General features: G+C 39.4%; 1 protein-coding gene across 1 annotated transcript in view; it reads right to left on the bottom strand.

The window, feature by feature from the left end:
* Positions 1-243: 243 nt before the first annotated feature.
* The window catches only part of GABRR3 (gamma-aminobutyric acid type A receptor subunit rho3), a 61,493-nt gene continuing 33,919 nt past the window's right edge, over positions 244-27,817 (bottom strand). The window contains 4 exon segments of the mRNA XM_055124522.1: positions 244-531; positions 11,168-11,286; positions 11,289-11,363; positions 19,941-20,090. Coding sequence (XP_054980497.1) covers positions 244-531; positions 11,168-11,286; positions 11,289-11,363; positions 19,941-20,090 — 632 coding nt within the window.

Genomic DNA, 27,817 nt, shown 5'->3' with positions numbered 1-27,817 from the left:
TATGGCAACTGAGTTTTCATAATGCACATATCTACAACTCTTATTATTGAGTAATATTCTCATATGATCTTAGTCTTTGCTCTCTGTTAACAGTCAATTTTCAAATCTTTAAGGCAGAAGAGATCACTAGTCATTTCAGTCTAGCAAAGACTGAGTCATAGTAAACTATTGTTCACACTCTTAACAAACTGTGACGCCAAAAAAGCTTTACACATTTTTGGTTATATTTCATACATTGATACCTCAGTAAAACAAATTAAATATAATACACACAATGGGAAATAAAATCCTTGAATAGGTATCAATAATGTGGTGGTTTTCTAGAATGATTCTGCCAACACATCCTCCTAGGGATTTTCTTCTTTAAATCTGATGGGAATCTGTAATGGGCTTGTCTCTGGATCTTCCTCAGATAGAGACCTCTCCAGGGTGCAGAGAAAAGGGAATATCATCAATGTCACACTCATGAAGATGGCAACAACCATCAAAGGCCATGTCTTGAACTGTATTGATATGGAACATTCCAGAACACTGAAAAAACAAAAAACAAAAACCTTTATTAGTTAGAACTATGCTTTTATTATTATTATTCACTGTATCATTATATCACTATCATCCGTTGTTCATCGATTTACTCGAGCAGGTGCCAGTAACGTCTCCATTCATCCCAGCCCTGAGATTTTAGCAGCCTCTCCTTACTGGTCTGTCCCAAGAATTGAAAGCTTCTTTCAGGGTCAGGGGAATGAGACCTGTTATTGTTACCATTTTTGGCATATCGAATACGGCACGGGGAGCTTGCCAGTCTCTGCCATGCAGGTGGGATACTCTTGGTAGCTTGCAGCGCTCTCGGAGAGACATATATATTTATTTCCCTTTATGATAATGTGTTGTGCGGCTGCTTTGCGGCCATGCGGTCCAGGAATATGTTCATTCATCTGTGAGGCTTGGCCTGAGCATGTGGAAAGTGGCCTGGAGCATTTCTGTTTCTCATCAGTTGCTGGGCACTTAATGCTAAACATCTTTTTCAATTTTTTGTTGTAGTTTAGGTACAGGGTTTGTACACTAAAATCATAAGCATAAATACTTATGATTTTAGTGTACAAACTTACTGCCCTTTCCCCAAAGTGCCCACAACACTCCACCACTATCCTTTTGTCACTTCCAGTATTATTATTATTTTGCTTTTTGGGTCACACCTGGCAATGCACAGAGGTTACTCCTGGCTCATGAACTCAGGAATTACTCCTGGCAGTGCTTGGGGGACCATATGGGATGTTGGGAATTGAACCTGGGTTTGCCACGTGCAAAGCAAATGTCCTACCCGCTATGCTATTGCTCCAGCTCTGGCACTATGCTTTTACAAATAGAAACTGCAGTAAAAATATCTAAACTATTAGTTTTAATAGCTGTCAACAAATGCTAAAATGTTTCGCCCATTTTAAAGACTAGAATGCTGGTTTGGCTTCTGGTGGCTAATTAAAAGTTATTTTAATAAATGGAAAAGAACATCTTAGAGATTCATTTTTAAAAGGAATTTAGTGAGGTTTGTAACAATTTCCATAGAGATATCTCAGCATCATATAAACAAATGCTACAAAATTATAAAGTCAGTGTTTTGTAATTTAGTCCTTGCCTGATAGACTGCTATACTCTGTGTGTTTCCCCAAAAGGCAATGTATTTCAGATTTCCCCCTTTGTTGCTAAATAGCATAAATTATTCACAATAACTTTGTGGATTCAAATTGAATATGATTTTTCAGAAAAACAATATAAATCAATTGAGTTTGCTTTTTAGTCTATTTTTTCCTCAGGATGGTCACTCAGTGTGTTTTTCACCCTAAACCAAAACGACATCATCTGGATGGTACAGGGAATAATTTTAGTCATTGTTTTAAAATAAAAATTGTCAAACACTTCACATGATGCTAACATAGTTTAGTTTAGTTAGCAGTTTTAATTTGGCTTATATTTTAGAAGAACCAAATTATCAGTGCTTTCTAGTTCCAGTGCCTGATTGAATCTAAACTACTATTTTTCTCTAGGATTTTACATAAAGGGTAATAGTGATTCTCACTGGTACAGGGCTGTGTAGGAAACAGCTGTTACTAATTGCTTTTCTGAGTGAAGAAAATCATTTCTTGATCTATAGGGAAGTTTCAAAAATGAACAAATATGAACAGTCTACTACTAGATAAAATGATTGAGAACTCTGACAAATTCAGCCAAAACATGCCTGTGGTTCATAACAATGTAGAAAATTGATTTTACTTAAATGACAGAGACTATTTTGTAGTCAGTAAACTAACAAGAGATCCAAATTCAATTTGTATTTTCTCTTTTTGTTTTGATTGTAGTTTTTCATTATATGATGAAAATTGTAAAATAAACATAAAATGTGATCAAGACTAATTTGAAAATTATAAAATAAACATGAAGTGAGATCAAGACTAATCTCAGATAACTAGTAAAGACAACAATATGCTCAACTGCTCTGTGGATAGAATAACTACATAGTTTCCAATACTTTCTTTTAGCCGCAGAGTATATTTCTGAGTCATTCAACCAGACACCATTTTACCTTCACAAAAATACCATTAACATGTTAAAGAAGACAATACTTTCTCTGAAGAGCAAGATTCCATTTTGCTTTTATTCCATTATGATAATTTAGAACTACTTATATAATTCATTAGATCTCTCAGCATAAAATTTATCAGAAGGATAGCAACTTTGCAGGTTTAAAGGTTGGACATTCTAATAAAAACTGTTTTAGAACTGGTCTTCAACTTTTTCCTGTAGCCCACAAATAAGCTAGCACATATTATATCTCAACTATTAATCTATTTTGTGCCAAGTCTTGGAAGTAGGAAGCTATTTGAATAAACAGATAAGAAAGAAAATCGATTTTGTTCTCCAAGGGGAAAGGTAAACACTAGAAAAACGTTTTCCATTGTCTTTGATGTTTTCCCAACTCTCTGTGTTTGGGAGATGTGAATGTAATGTGTGCATCGTGGTAACAATAGTGGTAGCAGAAAATGAGTTTTTTATGACTTGATGATTTTTTAAAGATGAACTCTATAGCCTAACACTCTTGGTTTTATCATCCCTGAGGCACTTCATCCTAGAGTGTTGGGAGGAGAAGTTGGCATGTACCACGAAGTTGTGCATATGTTTTAGTCTTTTCTGCGATATTCTTCACTTTGGCATCTGCCTTGGTGTTGAGTCTTATTCTCTGAAGTGAAGTAAAAAGACTCCTTATCAAAAGAGTCATACGTGTCAACTGTGTAGTCACAAAATAAACGTGGCACTCTTTCACCATGTGAAAGGCTGTCCGGTGGCCAGTCTGCCTTCCCACCCCAGATGGCTGACGGTGATAGATGAAAGGACAAAACGGGGCCAGGCTAGTTGGTGATCAATTGCAGTTTATTCCAATCTAGTCTTCCTCTGCCTCCTTCCAGTCTCACTCTTTGCCCATATTCCTCCTCCTTCAACCCATTCCCATAGTCTAGTCTTAGTTATAGAGAACAATCACTGAGGATTGGGGGTAGCAATTTCACATAGGTGAGGTAGCACAATCAACATATGAAAGCCCTTCCTTCTGGGGAAGCTCTTGTAAAACAAAACCCTCATCCTGCTAGGAGATCCCCTCAAGGGCAGAATTTCATCTAAGACTAAATTTCTCCTCTCCTTAGTCCATAACCATTTAAACAATCACCTTAAATTTACTTCTTAATAATCTTTCTAGTCATTTTGTATGGACACAGTAAGAGATATATTAAGCTTTAAAGTGTGGCTTTCCTGGGAATATCTTGCTATAATCTTCAGGCCAGATTGTCACTGTCACTGTCACTGTCATGTCGCTCATTGATTTGCTCAAGCAGGCACCAGTAACGTCTCATTCCTAATCCTGATTCCTCACCCTAGCACGGTCCTTGTCCAGTCACTTCGCTTTGGGTCATGACAGAATTTGTTCACAACTGTGCGCTTAGCTTTTTAGAAGTTTTATGGCACTTGGCCTGTCCCGTTTCTATGCTTACCACATGCCCTGGATCCATCCAGTCCCTTTGTTGGGACCCTGCTTCTGGGGTGTTAGGAACTAAAGGCAACTGAGGCTTAAATCAAGTAAATATGACAGATGCCCAGGAGTAAATATTATTCAGTCAATTAATTCCCAACTTATAAATGCACAACATTAACTGTCTTCCTGTGTCTATACAAAAAGGATATTGCTCTAAGGTAAACTATGTAAAGGATATAAGGGAAGAAAAAAGCAATATTTCACTTACAAATACAAACCCAGAGATCTCTGGAGAATGTGACTTTACAAGTCACAGGTTCTGGTTAGGGAAAATGAGTGATTTACAGATAGGGGAACGAGAGCACAAAGGAGAAGTTAAAGATAAACACAGAGGAATGGGAGTTACTTGGGAACACTGCAACCCAGTATACCTAAGCTTCCTGCGGCAAGGGAGAAAGGACAAACCAATATTATCCTACAGTCAGTGACTAAGAGGAAAAGAATGTGAAATTCAGTGAAGTATTTGTGATCCCTCCTGATCACAGAACAAGGTCACTTCTGTTAAACTGTTATATCAGTTACAAAAGTGACATCATCATATCCATTTGTCTGACTCCCACTTCTCTCTCTCTCTCTCTTTCTCTCTCTCTCTCTCTCCATAAAACTGAATTCCCAATTCTGGAATTCTGGTATAGAGGAGAGACGTATCATTGACTAGATCCCAAATGCACAGACATATCCTTGACCTGCCCCCTATCATGGAATCCTTATAGGAAGAAATCCCATCAAAAAGTGGTGGGGTTAGGTTTGGCATCCTGTATGATTCAAAAGCTTGTCCTTTTTCCTAAAGTCCCACAACTCTACAAATGACAGTAGGATTATTTTTAGATAATTGCACCTTTATTTAAAAAAATTTAAAAAATTAATTTTGTTTGGGGGCCATATCCAATAGTATTCAGGGCTTACTACTAGCTCAGCAATTAAGGATCACTCCTGGGATCCACCAGGCAGGGCATCCTTCTTACTATCCCTTGACAATTGCAACTTTGAATGTTGCTTAGAATGGTGGTTACCAGGGGGCAGGGGAAGGTTGAGGTGAGGATTCTGTTTAAGGACTACAAGTTTCAGTTTTACAAGGAGATAAAGTTTTGATGCATAAAGTTTTTTTTTTTCTTTCTTTCTTTTTTTTTTTTTAAATTTATTTATTTTTAATTAGAGAATCACCGTGAGGGTACAGTTACAGATTTATACACTTTTGTGCTTATACTTCCCTCATACAAAGTTTGGGAACCCATCCCTTCACCAGTGCCCATTCTCCACCACCCATAAACCCAGTGTCCCTCCCACCCTCCCCAATCCCATCTCCCCCCCACCCCACCCTGCCACTGTGGCAAGGCATTCCCTTCTGTTTTCTCTCTCTAATTAGCTGTTGTGGTTTGCAATAAAGGTGTTGAGTGGCCGCTGTGCTCAGTCTCTAGCCCTCATTCAGCCCGCAACTCCCTTCCCCCACATGGCCTTCGACTACAATGTAGTTGGTGATCGCTTCTCTGAGTTGACCTTTCCCCGGAACGTGAGGCCAGCCTCGAAGCCATGGAGTCAACCTCCTGGTACTTATTTCTACAGTTCTTGGGTGTTAGTCTCCCACTCTGTTATTCTATATACCATAGATGAGTGCAATCTTTCTATGTCTGTCTCTCTCTTTCTGACTCATTTCACTCAGCATGAAACTTTTCATGCCCATCCACTTGACTACAAAATTCTTGACCTCCTTTTTTCTAACAGCTGCATAGTATTCCATTGTATAGATGTACCAAAGTTTCCTCAACCAGTCATCCGTTCTGGGGCATTCGGGTTTTTTCCAGATTCTGGCTATTGTAAACAGTGCTGCGATGAACATACATGTGCAGATGTTGTTTCGATTGTACTTTTTTGCCTCTCTGGGATATATTCCCAGCAGTGGTATTGCTGGGTCAAATGGGAATTCAATATCTAATTTTTTGAGAGTCGTCCAAATTGTTTTCCAGAAGGGCTGAACCAGTCGGCATTCCCACCAGCAGTGAAGAAGGATCCCTTTCTCCCCACATCCTCTCCAACAGCGGTTGCTTTTGTTCTTTTGGATGTGTGCTAGTCTCTGTGGTGTGAGGTGGTATCTCAAAGTTGTTTTGATCTGCATCTCTCTGATGATTAGTGATGCAGAGCACTTTTTCATGTGCCTTTTGGCCATTCGTATTTCTTCCTTGGTAAAGTTTCTGTTCATTTCTTCGCCCCATTTTTTGATGGGGTTGGATGTTTTCTTCTTGTAGAATTCAACCAGTGCTTTATATACCATTGATATCAACCCCTTATCTGATGGGTATTGTGTAAATATCCTTTCCCATTCTGTGGATAGTCTTTGTATTCTGGTCACTGTATCTCTTGCGGTGCAGAAGCTTTTTAGTTTAATGTAGTCCCATTTGTTGATCTCTGTTTTTACTAGATTGCTTAGTTCCGTGTCACCTTTGAAGATACCTTTATCTTCAATATCGTGGAGGGTTTCGCCGACCTTGTCTTCAATGTACCTTATGGTTTGTGGTCTGATGTTGAGGTCTTTAATCCATTTTGATCTGACTTTTGTGCATGGTGTCAGGTCAAGGTCTAAACCCATTTTTTTGCATGTGGTTGTCCAGTTGTGCCAGCACCATTTGTTAAAGAGGCTTTCCTTGCTCCACTTCACATCTCTTGCTCCCTTATCAAAGATTAGATGGTCATACATTTGGGGTTGTGTGTAGGGATATTCCACCCTGTTCCATTGGTCTACGGCTCTGCCTTTGTTCCAGTACCATGCTGTTTTAATTGTTACTGCTTTGTAGTAAAGTTTGAGGTTGGGGATGGTGATGCCTCCCATCATCTTTTTCCCAAGAATTGTTTTAACTATCCTTGGACGTTTGTTATTCCATATGAATTTTAGGATTGCTTGATCCATTTCTTTGAAGAATGTCATGGGTATACTTATAGGGATCGCATTGAATCTGTATAATGCTTTAGGGAGTATTGCCATTTTGACAACATTGATTCTCCCTATCCACGAGCAGGGTATATGTTTCCATTTCCTCATGTCCTCTTTGATTTCATGGAGTAGCGTTATGTAGTTTTCTTTGTAAAGGTCTTTTACTTCCTTAGTTAAGCTGATTCCGAGGTACCTGATTTTCTGGGGCACGATTGTGAATGGGATTGCTTTTTTCATATCCCTTTCCTCTGCCTCATTGTTTGCATATATGAAGGCCATGGATTTTTGGGTATTGATTTTTTAGCCTGCAACTTTACTGTATAAGTCTATTGTTTCTAAGAGTTTCTTAGTAGAGGTTTTAGGCTTCTCTAGATATAGTATCATGTCGTCTGCAAATAGTGAGAGTTTGATTTCTTCCCTTCCTATCTGGATGCCCTTAATCTCTTTTTCTTGTCTAATAGCTATCGCAAGTACTTCCAGTACTATATTGAAGAGGAGTGGTGAGAGTGGGCATCCTTGTCTTGTGCCCGATCTCAGAGGAAAGGCCCTTAGTTTTTCCCCGTTGAGGATAATGCTTGCCGTAGGCTTGTGATAGATGGCTTCGACTATTTGAGGAAGGTTCCTCCAAACCCCATTTTGGCGAGGGTTTTCATCATGAAAGGATGTTGGATCTTGTCAAATGCTTTCTCTGCATCTATTGATATGATCATATGGTTTTTATCTTTACTTTTGTTGATATGCTGGATTATGTTGATTGATTTCCGAATGTTAAACCATCCTTGCTTGATGCATAAAGTTTTTGAAGAACAAGGTGAATATATGTTTAACTATCAAACTGTACACTTAAGATGAAAAGTTCTGTATATGTACTTTATCATAAAAGCAGAAAAAGTAATTTTAAAATATTAGTGCTTCTTATGCAAAGAAAAATTTTTCATGGCAGGAAAGAGTAAAAAAGAATGTAGGTAATTTGAAGTCAAAAGACTGGAGGTAGAGGTTGCCCTAAATTTTTTTAATGTCTTTCTTTGACTTAATGACAGTGGTAGAGGGTTTTGGGCATCTTGGTCGGGGTGGCACCATCATATTTTGCAAAAGTTATACTTTATACACCAATAGCATGAGCATCATCAACCATTATAAACCACATTGCCTCCATGCTAATAAAATTAAATTAATAAAAATGTTTAAAAAGTGCATTCTTCCTCTCATCATGCATTTTCCTCTGTTATCTTCATTTCACACATGATCTAAATTAGAGATTCCCCAAGTTATTTGAATGACTGCCACCTCTTTAGAAAATAAAACCACTCAATGTCCCCTGAGAAATCTACCTCCTTTAAACTAATACACAGCGAGCACCCAAAGGCTAATACTGCCCCCTTGGACGGTGTCAGCACTCCCCAGGGGATCAGCATTACTGGCTCTGAGAAACACGGATCTAAATCTTTGCTATTCATGACATGGACAATGGGTCAATATCATCCGGAGACTATTCGAAATATAGACACTCAGATTCATTGAATGAAAATCTGAATAAATCCCGAATATGTATAGATACCCATTGTCACATATCAGTTCTAAAAGCTCCTGGTTTTCTCACACCTAAATGGCAATCACTATAGGTATATGATGTGTCAGGGTCACACACTCACATATTATCAGTAAAAGACATTGAAGCACCTGCAATAAAAATACAAAACAAAATAAAACAAAACAAAACAACAACAACAAAAACAGTTCCTCCAGAGCTTTGACTCAAAAGAATGAAGATAATATTACAGGAGATCTGAATTGCAATTGTAGCTCAGTTGGCCGTGAATCCTTTGGCAAATCACTTTAATTCTGTAAAACTTGTCATCTTCATTTTTAAAATAGGGGTATAATTTCTGCAAGACCGACTTTAAAGAGCTGTATAGTAGAGGGTTTGTATAGGAGAAGCTTTAAAAGCACTATAAAAAGCATGTGAAATACTCTCTCTGGAAGTATAAAAATATTGAATACTTTGTGGTGTGTATAAATGCCCATATAAGAATTTAAGCCAATGTGAGTATATCTAGAATTATGCGTATGCGTGTGCTGTATAGGTATACATATATATGCCCCTATATGTATATTTAATCTTTCTGCATCTATATCTGTATTTGAAGCATAAACTAATAAACAAATGAATTATTTTGACAATTTTCCGAATATTATGGCCGATGTCAGTTCATACTACAGAGATCCAATGGTCTTAGTCATTTCAGAAATAAAGTAGGTAGAGGGAACTCTCTTCCTGTTTATTAAACAATGTCACAAGAAACATTCTGCATTTCTCTGCATGATTTTTTTTTTTTTTTGCTTTTTGGGTCACACCCAGCGATGCTCAGGGGTTACTCCTGGCTTTGCACTCAGGAATTACTCCTGGCGGTGCTTGGGGAACCATATGGGATGCCGGGGATCGAACCCGGGTCGGCCGCATGCAAGGCAAACGCCCTACCCGCTGTGCTATCGCTCCGGCCCCTCTGCATGATTTTTTTTATTAAATCACCATGTGGAAGATTACAATGCTTTCAGGCTTAAGTCTCAGTTATACAATGCTGAAACAACCATCCCTTCACCAGTGCCCATATACCACCAACCAAAATAAAAAAATCCCCACACAGTACACCTCCCATCCCGCCCCCCTACCCCCCGCCCTCCCCACCCCCCCCCCACCCCCGCCTTGTAACTGATAAGTTTCACTTTACTTTCTGCTTACTTTGGTTACATTCAATATTTCAACACAAACCTCACTATTATTGTTAGGAGTACCCCACTAGAGTCAGACCTATTATGAAGAAAATAGAGGTCGTGCAGCTGCGGTAGCGGCCGCGTGGTTTTGGATTTCTGTACTTTAACAACTAAGTCCAGGGAGATTTCTTCCAGATATTGGATCATTGCAAGCTTGAAAACCCCATCTGTGGTCGTCATAATATGGAGGGATCACATCTCGGCCTTTCCCTTCCTGGGTGGGCACACGGCTTAGTACTCAGGCTGGAGACATTCTGTGAGGAGTTGCCCATGCCGAAAGAGGTTTTGCTGGGTCTGGATTCATGCTCGTGCAGCTGCGGAGAGGCCGCACACGTGTGTGGCCCCCGGGATCACATCTCGGCAGCCATGATCTGCAGATTTTATGTCAATTTTTTTTTCTTTTTTGAAAAAATGTGAGGTGTTACCATTATGTGAAGCTTTCAAAGAATTGTGCACAATTGTTTCCAAGAATTGTGCAAACTGGGTACAACAATTATGCAGAGTCCAGAGGTACTTGCTCCAGTATATGGAGAGGAGAAAAATATTTCTGTTCTACTGTTCTCCTTAGTGACAAGAAGTAAACCATAAATCCTAGCTCTCAGTGGACAGAAACAGACTCATTTTTTTTTTTAGTGTGTAGGGGGTGGGAGTAGTTTGGGGTGATACTGGGGACTGGTCCTTACCCAATAGTGCTCAGGGCTTACTCCTGGCTCTGTATTCATGGATCACTCCTAGTGGGCTGGGGAGACCATATGGGGTGTCAGGGATTGAACCCAGTTTGGACACGTGCAAGGCAAATGCTCTATGTGTTGTGTTATTGCACCAGCCCCAACAGACTCATCATGATTAGCACAGACTTTACAGTCAGGGAAACCCAGAAGCAAATCATGTTTCCTCTTGTGCTGTGCAGCCATGACCAAGTTACGCCCACCTGCTTCTAATTTACCTGTGTAAAATAAGAGCGATCAAGTACCGACCTCTCAGCACTACTCTGCAAAATAAATGACATAATATTTTATATGTGGTTAGTGTGATGATTTATATAAGAAGCTATTCATTAGATACTATGCATTATTATTATAGTAATCGTTATCAACTAATAAAACAATGTGGTTTATACATCAACTCCTCCTCTAGGCTAAAGTTAGTGGAGAGGAGCATATTGAGACAAGTTCTTCATATCAAAAATCTCCTGACAAAGGTGAATGAGGAGACGGATGCAGAAATCATCCGGCATAGAACAGAGGACTACATTTTAATATTAAAATTTCACACTTGGTTAACTTGCGTCTTGTCAAGGCATATATACTTAATACAAGGAGAGAGTTCTAAATCAGAAGAGCCTTGCTCTCTTTCCAAATGGAATCTGCCAGTCAAAAGCAAGACAGTACCTTCCCTCTTCTTTTGAATTGTTCCCATCTTTCCAGTGTGGTGAGGTAGTTCACGGTTGCATACTCAATGAGTGACAGGCACACGAAGATGGAGCTGACCCATAAGTGCCCATTCATACTTTGATCTACGACACCTGAGGTGTGGAGGCACTCATGCCAGTGATGATCGTGAACATGGTCAGCCCTGTGGTGATTCCTACCATTTAAGAATAGATATGAACTCACTATAACCATTCAGTTCCAGAATCTGGTACTAGATTACTTCAGGGACTACATTTCCAAGACAGTATAATGAGAGGAAGCAGAGATGAAGGGAAGCCCCTGGTTGGTAACTGGTACACATCGTGAGCCTAAACAAGAAGCTCTCATTAAATTTATCTTGGCACCTCAACAATCTGTAAAATTCCAAAACCAAATTTACTAATCTTCCCCAGAATTTCTTAACTTGTACTTCAAAGAATTTGTCTTTGTTTAAGTCTTTTATTGATCAAAAGCTCTTTCTTAGAAGCTTCTAGTGGTCTTCAGTAGCTTGAAAGACAGCTATTCTTTGTATCTTTCACATAGAATATTTACTGGCCATCATTATTGCTATTTGTGATTTATTGCTGAAATGTAGCTTGTTTCATATACAAAATGGGAGTGTGCTAATGAAAGCTCAGTACAGCGTACCCATTTCTGAGCAACTAAAATGTCAATTACTTTTTCTCTCCTCTCCCTTTCCCTTTATTCTCTTATTTTCCAGTTCCTTCTTACTGCCTTCCTCCATCCCTTCTCTTTTCCTCCTTCCTCTTCTTTTCCCTCTGACGTGGGAATCAGAGAAAATGAAGTTAGAGCTCTGGGGGACAATGAGGGGGAAAGTGTCTCTGATATTTCCTAAATAAAACACAGTTTGGGGGAGAGCTGGTTTTTGTTTTGTTTTGTTTTTTGTCTACGTGAATTTCTGAGAAGGATATTGCAAGACTTCTCTGCCTGAAGAGAAGGCACAGGATTGTAAATATTTGAAATGTACACTAACTGACATGATTTTATGTTTTAACTTTCCACCAGGGAGGTGCAAATGGAATCCTTAATGATTTTTATAAGCTGAGAGGACATTTTAATGTCAACATCAGAGTCCCAACAGCAGGAAGAGCTCTGTGATTTACTCCTGAATGGACCGACACAGCTTGAGGACTGCTTTTACCAACACACCCACCCTAGATCCAATAATTCTGCAGGGTTCTTCTCTGAAGGCAGCCCTTAACAAAGACAGCAACAACTCCACAGAGCTCTTCAACCTCAAATGGTTTTTCCTTTTGTATGATCAAGACTAACACAAGTCAATAATTTGACAGTCACTGTTGTAGGGTCCTAAATCTCCTCTTCACACACCGAACTTCTGAAAAAAAAAAAAAAAAGGACACTAGCTGATATTCCAGCTTTTACCATTAAGGGCAAGCCTCTGTCTTGACTGAGCTGCAATTCCCTGCCATAATGATAATATTAACATTCTGCATGTCTGGATGTTTTCTGCCTTCCTGGTGATAGGAAGATGGAGCTGTGAAAAATGATTAATGTTACAGGTTTATGAGCAGATAAAGGCAAGATCATTTTAAAAGCCTACTAGGCTTTATTTACTTCTTACCAACCTAGGTCAATATTATCACCACCTATTGCAGGAAAGAAATATGAGCTGGGAGTGGCCAAGTAATTAGCCCAGGTTTTGTCAGGAGCAGAATTGAAACCATTCTCTCTGAACCCTTGCCTTTTCCATGCAATTCTGATACATCTCATTCTATCTTCAGGTTTTGTTTTTTTAATTTTGGGGGTGGACATACCCAGCAGTTCTCAGGGGCCATCATGGCTCTGTTCTTGGGAACGACACCTGGTGGTGCATGAGAGACCATATGTTGTGTCAGGATTTGACCCATTGCCACTACTGCAGCCACATTCAACACAAGTGCCTTACCCTCTGAACTATCTCTCCAGCCTTGAATCACTCTACACCTGTAAGGAAGATTTCCCTTCTTAAAAAAAATCATTAATTTTGGGGGGCTGGAGCAATAACACAGCGGGTAGGGCGTTTGCCTTGCATGTAGCCGACCGGGATTCAATTCTCAGCATCTCCTACAGTCCCCTGAGCACCGCCAGGGGTGATTCCTGAGTTCAGAGCCATAAGTAACCCCTATGCATCACCAGGTGTGACCCCCTAAAAAAAAGCAAAAAAAATTTTTTTAAAATTTTATTAAAGCACCATTATTTACACAGCTATACATAGTTGAGCTTTAAACACATGATGTTCCAGTACCAATCCCATCTCCAGGGTATTGGTTCCAGTACCAATTCCATGATAGGCACAGGTTTTGGTTCTGCTGCTAAAATTTGGATCTCTTCTTTTCAGTGTTGTTGACTCTGAGGTTTGGATATTTCGCTATGGTGCTCCTTTGTACCATCAATTTATCCAAATCTCCTTGACCTCTTCCCCCTGCCATTTCCCATCTGTCTCTTCTTCCTTGTTTCCTTTCCTTCTCTGTCATTCTCCTTCTTATACTCTTGGTTAAGGGCAATCCATGCATCCACCTTTTTATTTATTTTATTTTATATTTTTGGTTGTTGGGACTCACTGAGCAGTGCTCAGGGGTTATTCCTTGCTCTGAGCTCAGATATTACTCTGGCAGTGCTTGGGGATCATATGAGATGTTGGGTATCCAACCTGGGTTGGATGCATGTAAGGTAAATGCCCTATATGCTGTCTGATGTCTCCAGTCCCCAACTGTCCACCATGTTAAAACATTGCGTTTCCTCCTCATCTGGTTAAACTATATACCATATACAAGTGAGATTATCTGTGTTTTTCCTGATTTACTTTATTTAGCGGGTATCTTCCACTTCCATCCATGTTGCAGCAACTTGCATGATTTGTAAATTTCCTTTTTCTTTCATAATCCTAAACCATCCTCTGCATAGAGAGCATTTCTGACCAGAGATCATAAAACTCAGTGTTAAATTGTGTCATCTGATCAGAAAGCTTTAGCAATAATGTATAACACTGTATAACAATAATGTATAACATGTATAATACTGTTTATACATGATACTCTCAAGTTTACTCCTCAGCACCACAGACCAAAATAACACTGAGTGTCACCTGATATGACACCCCCAGGCACCTTTATGTTCATGACAGAGAATAGCCCCAAGGTACACAGCACTGCTGGGGGTGTTTTATTTACTAATAAAACAAAAACAACTGCTAATCTTGGAAGAGATGCAAGTCAAGCCACTAAAACTCAAGGGGACACAGGTCTCAAGGCTGAAAACTCTGTCACCCAAAAAAGCCCAGTAGAAATGACATCTGCACCTGTATGTTCATTGCAGCACTGTTCACAATAGCCAGAAGTTGGAAACAACCCGAGTGTCCGAGAACAGACAACTGGTTAAAGAAACTTCAGTACACCTACACAATGGAATACTATGCAGCTGTTAAGAGAGCTGAAGTCATGAAATTTGCTTATAAGTGAATAGACATGGAGAGTACCATGCTAAGTGAAATGAGTCAGAATGAGAGGAATAGACAGAGAAGACTGCACTCATTTGTGGAATATAAAATAACATAACATGAGAGTGACACCCAAGCACAGTAGACACAAGGGCCAGGAAGATTGCTCCATAGTTGGAAACCTGCCTCATGAGCTGGGGGAGATGACAGTTGGAATAGAGAAGGAATCACTAAGACAATGATGGTTGGAGGGGTCAATTGGGATGGGAGATGCATGCTGAAAGTAGATAAAGGACCAAACATGACCATCTCTCAGTATCTGTATTGCAAATCATAATGCCCAAAGTAGAGAGAGAGTATGGGGAACATTGTCTGCCATTGAGGCAGGGGGAAGGTGAGAAAGGCGGGGGTTATACTGGAGAAATTGGTGGTGGGAAATGTGCACTGGTGGAGGGATGGGTGTTTGACCATTGTATGATTGTAACTCAGACATGAAAGCTTGTAACTCTGTCTCATGGTGATTCAATTAAAAAAAAAAAAATAAAACTCTGACATCCTAGTGGAGATGGTGGGGGCAGGCAGCCATGCAAACCACACAAAACGTCCTTTTTGTTTTGTTTTGTTTTGATTTGCTTTTTGGGTCACACCTGGCAATGCTCAGGGGTTACTCCTGCCTCTGCACTCAGGAATCCCTCCTGGAGGTGCTTGGGGGACCATATGGGATGCTGAGAATCTAACTCGAGTTGACTGCGTGCAAAGCAAATGCCCTACTTGCTGTGCTATCACTCCAGCCCCCAAATAGCCCATTTTCATGGCTTCATGACTAACTGAATTTTTCACGGCTACAGACACCTAAGCCAATGAAAAATTTTAGGTATGCTGGTTTGAGGGCTGATGGCAGGCAGCTTCCTTCCACCCCTCATACTGCTGGAAGCCTCAGCAGCCACACCCAGATCTTACAGATGCCATGTAAGCAACGATCTAGCTTCACAGCTTTGCCAGTATTCACCGAAAAGATGCAAGCTGCTCAAACTCATTGACCCAGTTCTACGGATCTTGGAGCTCCTGGAGTGCGTAGCCATGGACACCATCAAATTTCACCATACCAACTGCCCAGTAGGAGCACACAAAATTAGATGGGAAAGTTGCACAGAAGCCAACTAAGCTCAATAAACAAAAGCAATGACACAGAAGGCGAACTAGCAACAAACAGCTCAGTAAACTCCCAGACAATGGCTTTAATGACCCTATTGTGAGATATAACAATTTTCACAAATTTTCTTTTACAGAAGTAACTTTTTATAATTTCATTAGACATTTTGATGTAACAATTAATAGCTGGCAATCAACTGCTGGCACTCTCGCACGACCACCCATGCAATTTTATCAGGTAAAGCGAATGATTAGAGGTCTTGGGGCCAAAACAATTAAAATAGAAAATAAATTATTTTGTGCCTGCTAAGGAGCAAGATTGTGGGTGGGTGGATAGGAAACTAGAGTCAGTGACAGAGGGAAGGTCACATGGTAGAGGGATTAGTGTTGCAATTTTGAATGCCCAAAACAATTGTATTATGAACAGCTTTGTAAACCACCGTGTTTAAATAGAGTAGAATCATACTTAAAAACTAAAAACTTTACAACAGGAAGCATGAAGTACTTTGTGCTTTTCAACACATAAAAATCCTTGCCCCCTTCAACATTTCACTAGTAAAACAAAATGGTACTGAACTACTATTTCTATCTAGTATCTAGTAGCTTACCTCATTAGTTTACACATTTTAACATGTTGTTTTTTAAGACACAGAAGCTATAACATAAATAAAACCAAGCCTCCTCCACCCCCACCCCCCCCCGCACCACCACACACACACCAAAAAAAAAAAAGAAAACCCCAAGTAGTAACAGGAGGGTTTAGTACACAAAATGTTGAGAATGAACACACAGCTTTACATGTCTGATAGGCCTTAGCATGGATTTTAAATGGGTGACTATTAGGACAATAAGGGGAAGTAACATTATCTATATTTGTCAGGGAGCACTAAGCAATCAGTTATTTTCTTTAAAAGGGTGCTTACACCAACTAATTTACAATAACTTTATTTATTTTGAAAGGAGAATTCTATATATTCTCTGTTTAAAATAAGCAATAAAGTAATAGTGGAGAGGAGGCGTTGTTCAGCAAGGGAGTAAAAGATAAAAAAAACCATGTACATAAATTCCTAAGGCAATAGAATTTGAAGCAAGAATATTATAGGTACATTAAACACACTTATAAGTAAGCCTTTAAACTACATTAACTTGACAAATTACATTACTTCCAAACTCATTAAAGTGAACATCTCACTTGAAAAATTTAAAGGAGTTTTAAATTATATGGTGACCATTGAGTCAAAAGAAGCTTCTTCTATATTGGAATCAGAAAAGTAGCTTCCCGTCTGCCAAAATTGAGAAACATAATTGGAAAGTGATATGAGACAATATTTAGTCTAGTCACCAGACCCAAGTCACCATATTAACTCTGAGGACACACACACACACACACACACACACACACACACACACACACACACAGAGTCCTAAAAATTCTTCAGTTTAGGGGAAGCGATTCCTTTATGTGCTCTGTTGGCCATTTTCTTTTTGTTTTGAATTTTGGATGGGCAGAGAGAATCATACAGGATGGCTGTAGTCAGTAGTGCATCCCTCACAGAATTATTGAATCTATTTGCCCTTTATATAGTTGTGTGGTGGGTGACCTCATTAAAAGGATGCCATTTACAATTATCTTTAAAGGCGTAAAAACATTTTCCCTGTAAGTCAAGGCAGAAAGAAAATAAGTTATTCAAAGGAAGGGAGATAGGATGAATACCCCAAAACTGCTTTGTAGCTGGAACCGAACAGCCATCATCTCACAAAACTGATGCCAGAGTCCTGCCCACAAGTTCTGGTAATCTTGATAATGGTTAAATAAATTGCTCCTGAGTATTCGTTTTTTTCCAAGTAAATGGCATGCCCTGTATTAGGAGGCACTTTCTTTTAGAAGAGACTTTGTGCTTAAGAGCTTTAGCTGCTGTTCTTTGCCTCATATTTCCTGGTAAATGACCCTATTACTTAATATGTTGGATAGATATAACAAAACCCATGAGAAGAGGCCATGAAGCAGACAACTTCTCTTTCCCTGGGATAAAGAATAAGAAGTAAGACCTTGTGCCTGAACCCAGTTAGATCTTCAGCACAGTAAATGATCCCCCAAGCACTGCTAGGAGTGATTACTGAGCAGAGAGCTAGGAGTAATTTCTGAACACAGCTGGGTGTGCATCCCCCCCCAAAAAAAAAAAAATAAAATCTACCTGGACTAGGCATAAGCCTAGGCAGTTGACTTGGATACTTCCACTTTATTCTGAAGTTTAAAAGGCAGTGTAATGATCTCACTTTACCAATGAAGAAGGTGAGAGTGGGCATTTGATCTACAATTGGTTATGAATCTGGAAAAACATCTAAGTATTGTCTAATGTTTCATTAAGAAAAACTGAAGGAGAGAATTGAGAAAAGACATGTGAGATACGTTAGTCATGGGGCCTTTCAGGCAGCAAAACATTCATTAAGAGGGGCTGGAGTGATAGCATAGTGGGTAGGGCGTTTGCCTTGCACTCGGTCGACCTGGGTGACCCAAAAAGCAAAAAAAAAAAAAAAAAAAACCATTAAGAATGAGTAAAACAGGGCAGCTACATTTAAAAAATAAGGGAGTGACAGGACTCAAAAGCCTGATAAGAGAGTTGTGTAACTGGATAATACTTCTCTTTATTAAAAAGGGTATAAGATGAAAACTTCTGCTTTGTACTTTATTTTACATGCTTTTGTTAATCTTGAGGGATCAAGTGAGGGTATAGAAGTAAAATATTTCAAAAACAACTTAAATGCACCCCAGTGTTCTCCATTCACCGTGGACCCAGAGTTTTGGTGGTCATTTTTGAAACATACATGCTAAGCAGTAAGTTTTAGGAATTTAATTGAAAATAAGTTTTAGACTGAATGCTTTCTGTATTCTGTCTCAAGGGCTATGTGACTCCATCTCTTATTTAGGCCTATATGACCCCACTCCTATACTGAGGTCAGGGCACAGATGTTGCTCTGATGTGTAGTAATAGCCCTGGTAACTTAATTACTCAGTCAGATGGCATTTTTGCCCTTTAAGCTATTCAAGTTTTATATGCTTGTAGATTGAGGCTTTTAATGGGGGAAAGAGGTGAACAAATTATTAATATTAATGATAATTTGTATTTCAAATGATCTTTTGAAATATGCATATAATTTGTAAACATTAACTTAGAAACTATCCTTTCTGGAATAAATGGTGTTAATTATAATGACTATAAACCACTTATAATCATCTTTTCTGTAAATAGAGCATGAGTAAAAAGAACAACATTTTAAACGGGGAAACTCTGCTTTGGAACAGTCAGGAAAACATATGGAGTAAGTTCTTGGTTTCTTCTTATTATGTATTCTGTTATCGAAGTTTTAGCTTGGCATCTTTAGCTTTATAAAGAAAGACTCAATGGGGTCTGAATTGGTTGCCAGATGGGTTTGGATTGTTTGCCAAAAAGGTGTGACAGTAGCATAAATAGTCATGAGCTCAGTATAACATCATAAAATTCTATAAATAGAATATAAAATATGACTATAATATAAGCATCAAGTAATATAACATGGTAGATATTTTATTGTTGAGCAAAATTACCAAGGTGACAAAGCTCCTCCCCCTGAAACCTCTTAACAAAAGCAGTTGAGTCTGATTTGGACATTTAGAATCAGCCCAATTTCTATTTAACACATTTCCAAGTTCGAGCATTCCTCCTATCCTAAGAAGTAAGTTATTAAGACTTACTGAAGGTAGTATAGTAAGAATTATTTTGAAGGTCTTTTCTTTTGCCACGTAAAAGCTGTTGTGCAGAACAGAGTAACTTTGGCAAGGAATGGGGAGTTTTCCCCAAAGGGAGACAAGATAGGTTTACAAAATGAGAATGTTTATGTTTCACAACTTCATCCACTCATTATGAATTAGCTGCTTTCTAGAAAGTATAGGCTTCATATCCAATGTCAGGGTTCCCAGGAAAGAGGTCAATTACAATTTACCCTTGCAGTTGTCAACATAAAAAACTTTAACCAGAGTTACACTGCACATCTAATTATCCCTACTAAATCACCACTCTTTTTTCCTTCTCTGTCATCCTTTTAAAAAAAATTCCTCTTCCTAAACCTTACTCCCACATTAACATTTCAAAGGTGCTGAATTACCTGGAGACATTCTTGTTGGAACAGCTCTTTGGTCAACCCAAAATGAAACCTATGTAAGGATTACCATCAAAATAGCTGGGAAATAACTTTGCAGCATGAAGAAAATATGCCTACTTAGCACAAAGTTGATGTAAATTCTGTTGTACCAACCTATGAGAAAAAGCCAAAGTTTTCATAAGAATGGGCTTTCTCACAGGAATACCACACTCAGTGACACAATTGCTTCTTGAGACTCTAGACTCTTAGCAGATATGGCTCTTAACACTCACCCTTATTTACCCTGACATCACATCAAGGGTTGTTGAACTAACTGAATTGCAGTTTCCTTAAAGTTCTCCATTTAAATTTCATGATTGTAGGTCAGAGTTAGATGGTAATTATATCTCTGTGATGGCCTTTAAAAGACCTTCACCCAAAATATATTGTTTGCAATTGCAAATGGGCAATTCTTCAGTACATCAGTAAGGACTGCCGCAGCAGCCAACAACCTATTTGATAGCTGTGAAAAAGCAAATCTAATGGAACATCTTTTTTCTCTTCATAAATTCATTTAAAATTTTTTTTTAATTTGTCAGTTTTTTTTTAATTGAATCACCATGAGATACACAGTTAAAAAAGCTGTTCATGATTGGGTTTCATTCGTACAATGTTCCAACAGCCATCCCAGCTGTCTCTGTGGCAGGCCCTTTCTTCTCTCTCTCTCTCTCTCTCTCTCTCTCTCTCTCTCTCTCTCTTTCTCTCTCTCTCTCTCTCCCTCTCTCTCTCTCTCCCCCACACACACACTTTAGAGCATTTTGGTTTGCAATACAGATACTGAGAGGTTTTCATGTTTACTCTTTTTTTTTTTTTGGCTTGTTTTGGGTCACACCCAGCGTTGCACAGGGGTTACTCCTGGCTCTGCACTCAGGAATTACTCCTGGCAGTGCTCGGGAGACCATATAGGTTGCTAGGAATAGAACCCAGGTTGGCCACGTGCAAGGCAAATGCCCTACCTACCGTGCTATTGCTCCAGCCCCTCATGTTTGTTCTTTTACCTACTTTCACATGCAATTCTTATCCAGAGTGACCATTTCCAACTATCTTAGTTATAGTGGTCCCTTCTTTATCCCAAATGCCTTCTTTCCCAGCACTTTACATGGCTTTCAACTGTGGACCAATCCTCCTGGCCCTTGTTTCTATTGTCCTTCGGTATTAGTCTTATACATGTTTTTTTATATCCCACAAATAAGTGCACTCATTCTGTGTCTGAACCTCTCCTTCTGACTCATTTGATTCAGCAAGGCAAGCACCTTGCCCCTGGAAGAGCTTCCTTTACCAATCTAGGAAGCAAAGCTGTGAGGTCTTGATGTTGAATAGTATAAAATAAATAATATAAAATAAAGTATGACTTTGCTTTGATACTTGACTGCTCATAGCTCTCAAGATCCATTTCCTCTCCTACTCTGTTGTAGTTCTGAGTCACTGTCCCACGATGACCTGATGGTCCCCTGCCTTCCCTTCAGGGGAAGTTCTTCTAAGAATAGAATCTCAACCAGGGGCTCCAGCACTCTAGATTACTACTAGGAGATTCACCCACAGGCAGAATTCTACATAAGGGCATATTGCTTTCTCCTTGCCTTTGCTAGTAATCAATTTAAACAATCATATTAAATTTACTTTTTAATATTTATAGTCATTTTGTGTGAACACAGTAAGAGACATATTAAGCTTCAAGGGTGGCTCTTCCTGGGGACTTCTCGGTATATATCCCAGAGCACAGTCCTCGGGCCAGGTTAGTCTTTCCTAACTCCAGCAGGATCCTTATTCAATTATTTCTTTTGTGTCATGTCAGAGTTTGTTTCATGATGGCCTCTTAACTTATTATACTTCTTATGGCACTTAGCCTGTCCCTTCTCAAAGCCAGGGTAACTTATGGTTTGCCCTGGGTCCATCCATGTTCCTCAGCGGGATCCCCTTTTGGGGTGTTAGGAACTAAGGGTAACAGGCTTAAGTTGAGAAAACAGATGCCCAGAACTGAATATTATTTGGAGTCAATTAACTCCCATCTTACAAAAGCATAGCTTTAACTGTCTTCCTGTGTCGATACAAAAGGACATTTTTCTAAAATAAACTATGCAAAGGATGTATCACTGTATCACTGTCATCCCGTTGTTCATCTATTTACTTGAATGGGTGCCAGTAATGTCTCCTTTCCTCCCACCCCTGATATTTTAGCAGCTTCTCTTTACTCATTTTTCACAATGATTGGAAACTTTTTTCAGGGTCAGAGGAATGAGACTTGTTATTGTTACTGTATTTGGCATAACAAATACATCACGGGGAGCTTGCCAGGCTCTTCCATGAGGGCAAAGGACATAACGGAAAGAAGAAAATAATATTTCACTTATATATACAAAATCCAGAGCCCTCAGATTCGACTTTACAAGTTACAGTGTCTGATTTGAGAATATTTGTAATTAACAGATAGGAGAAAAGAGCACAGAAAAGAGGTTAAAGATAAACACAGAAGATTGGGAATACCCCATGGAATTGGGTGTGCCTCGGGAGCACTGTGGTGGATGTAACTCAATAAACCTAAGTTTCCTAAGTTCCCCGTCTGAGGAACAAGGACAACCCAATGTTAAACCTAAAATGCTTAGAACTATGATCCAACACTGCTCTACAACCAGGTAAGCTAGTAAGAAACCTGCACGCTTGTCTTTTAGCACTCATGGGAATTTGAAAGCATGCAAGTGGTGCCTTGCGCAAGGAGAGCCCTCTCCTTAATCCCATAATTTAAATCAAAACACCAAGTCAATCACCCTTCTCTCTTCTCTCAAGCCAGTTTTCTTTATTCTATTACTTTGATATGTAATAAATATATCAAAATATATTCATTTGGTTTCATTGCAGAGCACACAAACAGAGCAAAATGCTATAAACATAATGTGTGTGAAAAAAAGCTATTAATTCTCTCTCTCTCTCTCTCTCTCTCTCTCTCTCTCTTTCAAACATGAAACCCTGGAGCGATAGCACAGCCGTTGGGCTTTCGCCTTTCACGGGGCCGACCCGTGTTTGATTCCTCCGCCCCTCTTGGAGAGCCCGGCAAGCTACCGAGAGTATGGAGCCGCACGGCAGAGCCTGGCAAGCTACCCGTGCGTATTGGATATGCCAAAAACAGTAACAATAAGTCTCTCAATGAGAGACGTTACTGGTGCCCGCTCGAACAAATCGATGAGCAACGAGATGACAGTGACCTTATGTGAGAAATATACATTGGCAAGAGTTCTTGCCTCTGTTGGGCTTCTTAATAGCAGCTTCCTCAGAGTCCTGCAGTCTCAGTTCTGGGCCTCTGTGAGACAAGGGCCCCTGGCATCATCGCAGCCTGGCGGCTGGAGAACCTCTCTTCTCGGCAATCCAGTGCCTTGTCTAGGACTGGCAAGGAAACATTCCTGGAATGAATCTAGAACAGTTTAATCTTGCAATCTTTCAGGATCAAGTAGGCGAAAACAACCAAAGACCTTCTCTTTTTTCCTTTTTGGTCAGTTTTATAGTCCCTTTCCAGCTCCCACACCCCCAGATGGAAAAAGCTCCTTCCCAGTCTGCAGGCCTGAGTTTTGGCCTGGGTACGAGCTGCAGGCAGATAGAGAGGGTAGCTGCTCTCCTCAGAGTGACCCAAGGCCCAAACTGCTCAAACCCTTCTGAGAGCGACTTGGGAGCCTGACCTTTCTCCCTGGAAAAACCTCCTTACACAAGTAGCAAAACACCCTTCCTACCTTTTCGCTATGGATGTGTCACATTCGTTTTGACATTGGAATTGAATTTGGGGTTGAACAGTTCACCTGCTTCTATTACGCTGTCACTCAGTAGCAAGTAGGGCATGAACGCAAGAGAGGATAAGGTTGGAGACTTGGCAACCAGGAGAAGGGAACGGAGGGCAGAAATCATGGAGTCAGTCCTAAGACAAGAAGGTGTTATACTTGAAGGCTCTCCCCTTCAATAGTTTTTGGTGCTATGAAAGTTGAAAGGATTAAGATGTTGTAAATGAAAATAATGATGGTATGTATTAACTAATATTTAGTGGGTAGATATTATTATAAGTTATTTCAGTGTATTCAATCATGTATCCTCACAATCTTAAGAGTCAGAGAGTATTATAAAACCAACTCACATATGAGGAAATTGAAATTTAGAAGTATTAAGCATGTCACATTTCTAACAAATAGTAGAGACAGGATGTGAGCTCAGGCTGACTTTTACTAGAAATGCCGTATTTTTTTTTTTCTTTTCCTGCATGGCTAACTTTGGAGTACTGGTTATGGTGGCAGTTATAACAATAAGAATCAAGAAAATATATTAAAATGTATTTTTCATGAAGCTGATAAAATTAAAGAAAAATAGGGGAATATTTGCATTGAGAAGTACCAGAGCAGACAAAATCACTTTAGTCACATCGTTTTGCTATTTGAACTTGCCCCAGTTCATTTCTTGTTTATTTTTCTAGAAATCATATGCAAAACTTAAACCGCTTACCAAGACTAACCGAGTTGGTTCTCACTTTTTCAGAGAGATTTTTTTAATATTACAACCAAGCCACTAGGAAGAGTCAACAGCTACTGTCTTCTCACAATCTTAATTGCTTTGTAAAAATCCACCTTCAAGCATCATTCCATGTTTTGGGTTCAGTGGTCTCAGTTTCTCAGCTGTTACTGTGGGCACAATAAACCTTTACTAGTCATTTAGTGGTCATTAGTTGTTTTTTATCTTTATTGTCTAAATTTTGACAAGAATGTTGTATCTAAACATAATACTAATATGAGAAAAACACTGAGTTTGGTTCCCAGGAGATCAAGTTAAATAATTTATAAAACAAAGACACCACTAACAAAGAAAACTATAGACCAATATCCTTGATGAACACCGATGCAAAGATCCTCAACAAAATACTAGCAAATAGAATCCAACAACTCATCAAAAAGATCATACACCATGACTAAGTGGGATTCATCCCAGGGATGCAAGGATGGTTTAACATTCGGAAATCAATCAACATAATCCATCACATCAACAAAAACAAAGATAAAAACCATATGATCATATCAATAGATGCAGAGAAAGCATTTGACAAGATCCAACACCCATTCATGATAAAAACTCTCAACAAAATGGGTTTTGGAGGAACTTTTCTCAAGATAGTCAAAGCCATCTACCACGAACGTAGGGCAAGCATTATCATCAATGGAGAAAAACTAAGGGCTTTTCCTCTAAGATCGGGGACAAGACAAGGATGCCCACTCTCACCACTTCTCTTTAATATAGTATTGGAAGTATTAGCAATAGCCATCAGGCAAGAAAAAGATATTAAGGGGATTCAGATTGGAAAGGAAGAAATCAAGCTCTCACTATTCGCAGACGATATGATGCTATACCTAGAGAAACCTAAAAGCTCTAGTAAGAAACTCTTAGAAACAATTGACCTATACAGTAAAGTCGCAGGCTATAAAATCAATACCCAAAAATCCATGGCCTTCCTATATGTAAACAATGAGACAGAGGAAAGGGACATGAAAAAAGCAATACCATTCACAATCGTGCCCCAGAAAATCAAATACCTTGGAATCAGCCTAACTAAAGAAGTAAAGGACCTCTACAAAGAAAACTATAAAACGCTACTCCATGAAATAAAAGAGGACATGAGGAAATGGAAACATATCCCCTGCTCATGGATAGGGAGAATAAACATTGTCAAAATGGCAATACTCCCAAAAGCATTATACAGATTTAACGCGATCCCTATAGGGATACCCATGACATTCTTCAAAGAAGCAGAGCAAGCAATCCTGAAATTTATATGGAACAATAAACGCCCACGGATAGCTAAAACAATTCTTGGGAAAAAGATGATGGGAGGCATCACCCTCCCCAATCTTAAACTGTACTACAAAGCGGTAACAATTAAAACAGCATGGTACCGGAACAAAGGCAGAGCTGCAGACCAATGGAACAGGGTAGAATATCCCCACACACAACCTCAAATGTATGATCATCTAATCTTTGATAAAGGAGCAAGAGATGTGAAGTGGAGCAAGGAAAGCCTCTTTAACAAATGGTGCTGGCACAACTGGACGACCACATGCAAAAAAATGGGCTTAGAACTCGACCTGACACCATGCATAAAAGTCAGATCAAAATGGATTAAAGACCTCAACATCAGACCACAAACCATAAGGTACATTGAAGACAAGGTCGGCAAAACCCTCCACGATATTGAAGATAAAGGTATCTTCAATGATGACACGGAACTAAGCAATCTAGTAAAAACAGAGATCAACAAATGGGACTATATTAAACTAAAAAGCTTCTGCACCGCAAAAGATACAGTGACCAGAATACAAAGACTATCTACAGAATGGGAAAGGATATTTACACAATACCCATCAGATAAGGGGTTGATATCAATGGTATATAAAGCCCTGGTTGAACTCTACAAGAAGAAAACATACAACCCCATCAAAAAATGGGGCGAAGAAATGAACAGAAACTTTACCAAGGAAGAGATACGAATGGCCAAAAGGCACATGAAAAAGTGCTCTACATCACTAATCGTCAGAGAGATGCAGATCAAAACAACCACGAGATACCACCTTACACCACAGAGACTAGCACACATCCAAAAGAACAAAAGCAACCGCTGTTGGAGAGGATGTGGGGAGAAAGGGACCTTTCTACACTGCTGGTGGGAATGCCGGCTAATTCAGCCCTTTTGGAAAACAATATGGACGATTCTCAAAAAACTAGAGGTTGAGCTCCCATTTGACCCAGCAATACCACTGCTGGGAATATATCCCGGAGATGCAAAAAAGTATGGTCAAAATGATATCTGTACTCGAATGTTCATTGCAGCACTGTTTACAATAGCCAGAATCTGGATAAAACCTGAGTACCCAAGAACAGATGACTAGTTGAAGAAACTCTGGTACATCTATACAATGGAATACTATGCAGCTGTTAGAAAAAATGAGGTCATGACGTTTGCATATAAGTGGATCAACATGGAAAGTATTATGCTCAGTGAAATGAGTCAGAAAGAGAGAGACAAACATAGAAAGATTGCACTCATCCGTGGAATATAGAATAATAGACTATAAGACTAATGCCCAAGAATAGTAGAAATAAGTACCAGGAGGTTGTCTCCACGGCTTGGAGGCTGGTCTAACTCTGGGTAACTCAGGGAAGGGACCACCAAGTAAAATGTGGTCAGAGGTGATGTGGGGGAAGGGTGATGCGGGCCGAATACAGACTAGAGACTGAACACAATGGCCACTCAACACCTTTATTGCAAACAACAACACCTAATCAGAGAGAGAGAACAAAAGGGAATACCCTGCCATAGTGGCAGGGTGGGGTGGGGGGGAGACAGGACTGGGGAGGAGGGGAGGGATGTTGGGTTTACTGGTGGTGGAGAATGGGCACTGGTGAAGGGATGGGTTATCGAACTTTGTATGGGGGAAACATGAGCACAAAGATGTATGGATCTGTAACTGTACCCTGATGATGACTCTCTAATTAAAAATAAACTAATAAAAAATAAATTAATAAATAATTTATAATTGATCACTTTTCTGAAATCTAAGAAACAGTTGAATGAATCTAGGTATGATTACTAATTTGATAATTGGCTACAACTTTAGGAATTATTTTACTCTTATACTTAAAACATACCTTGGAGTCCATTTTGATCTTATCAAAATCTGTCACTGTCACTGTCATCCCGTTGCTTACCAATTTCTTGAGCGGACACCAGTAACGTCTCCATTGTGAGACTTGTTACAGTTTTTGGTACCATGGTAGCTTGCCAGGCTCTGCCATGTGGTTGAGATACTCCTGGTAGCTTGCTG

This window comes from Sorex araneus, chromosome 2, assembly GCF_027595985.1.
Source record: "Sorex araneus isolate mSorAra2 chromosome 2, mSorAra2.pri, whole genome shotgun sequence".
NCBI classification, from domain to species: Eukaryota; Metazoa; Chordata; class Mammalia; order Eulipotyphla; family Soricidae; genus Sorex; species Sorex araneus.
This window is presented reverse-complemented; position numbering and strand designations above follow the sequence as displayed.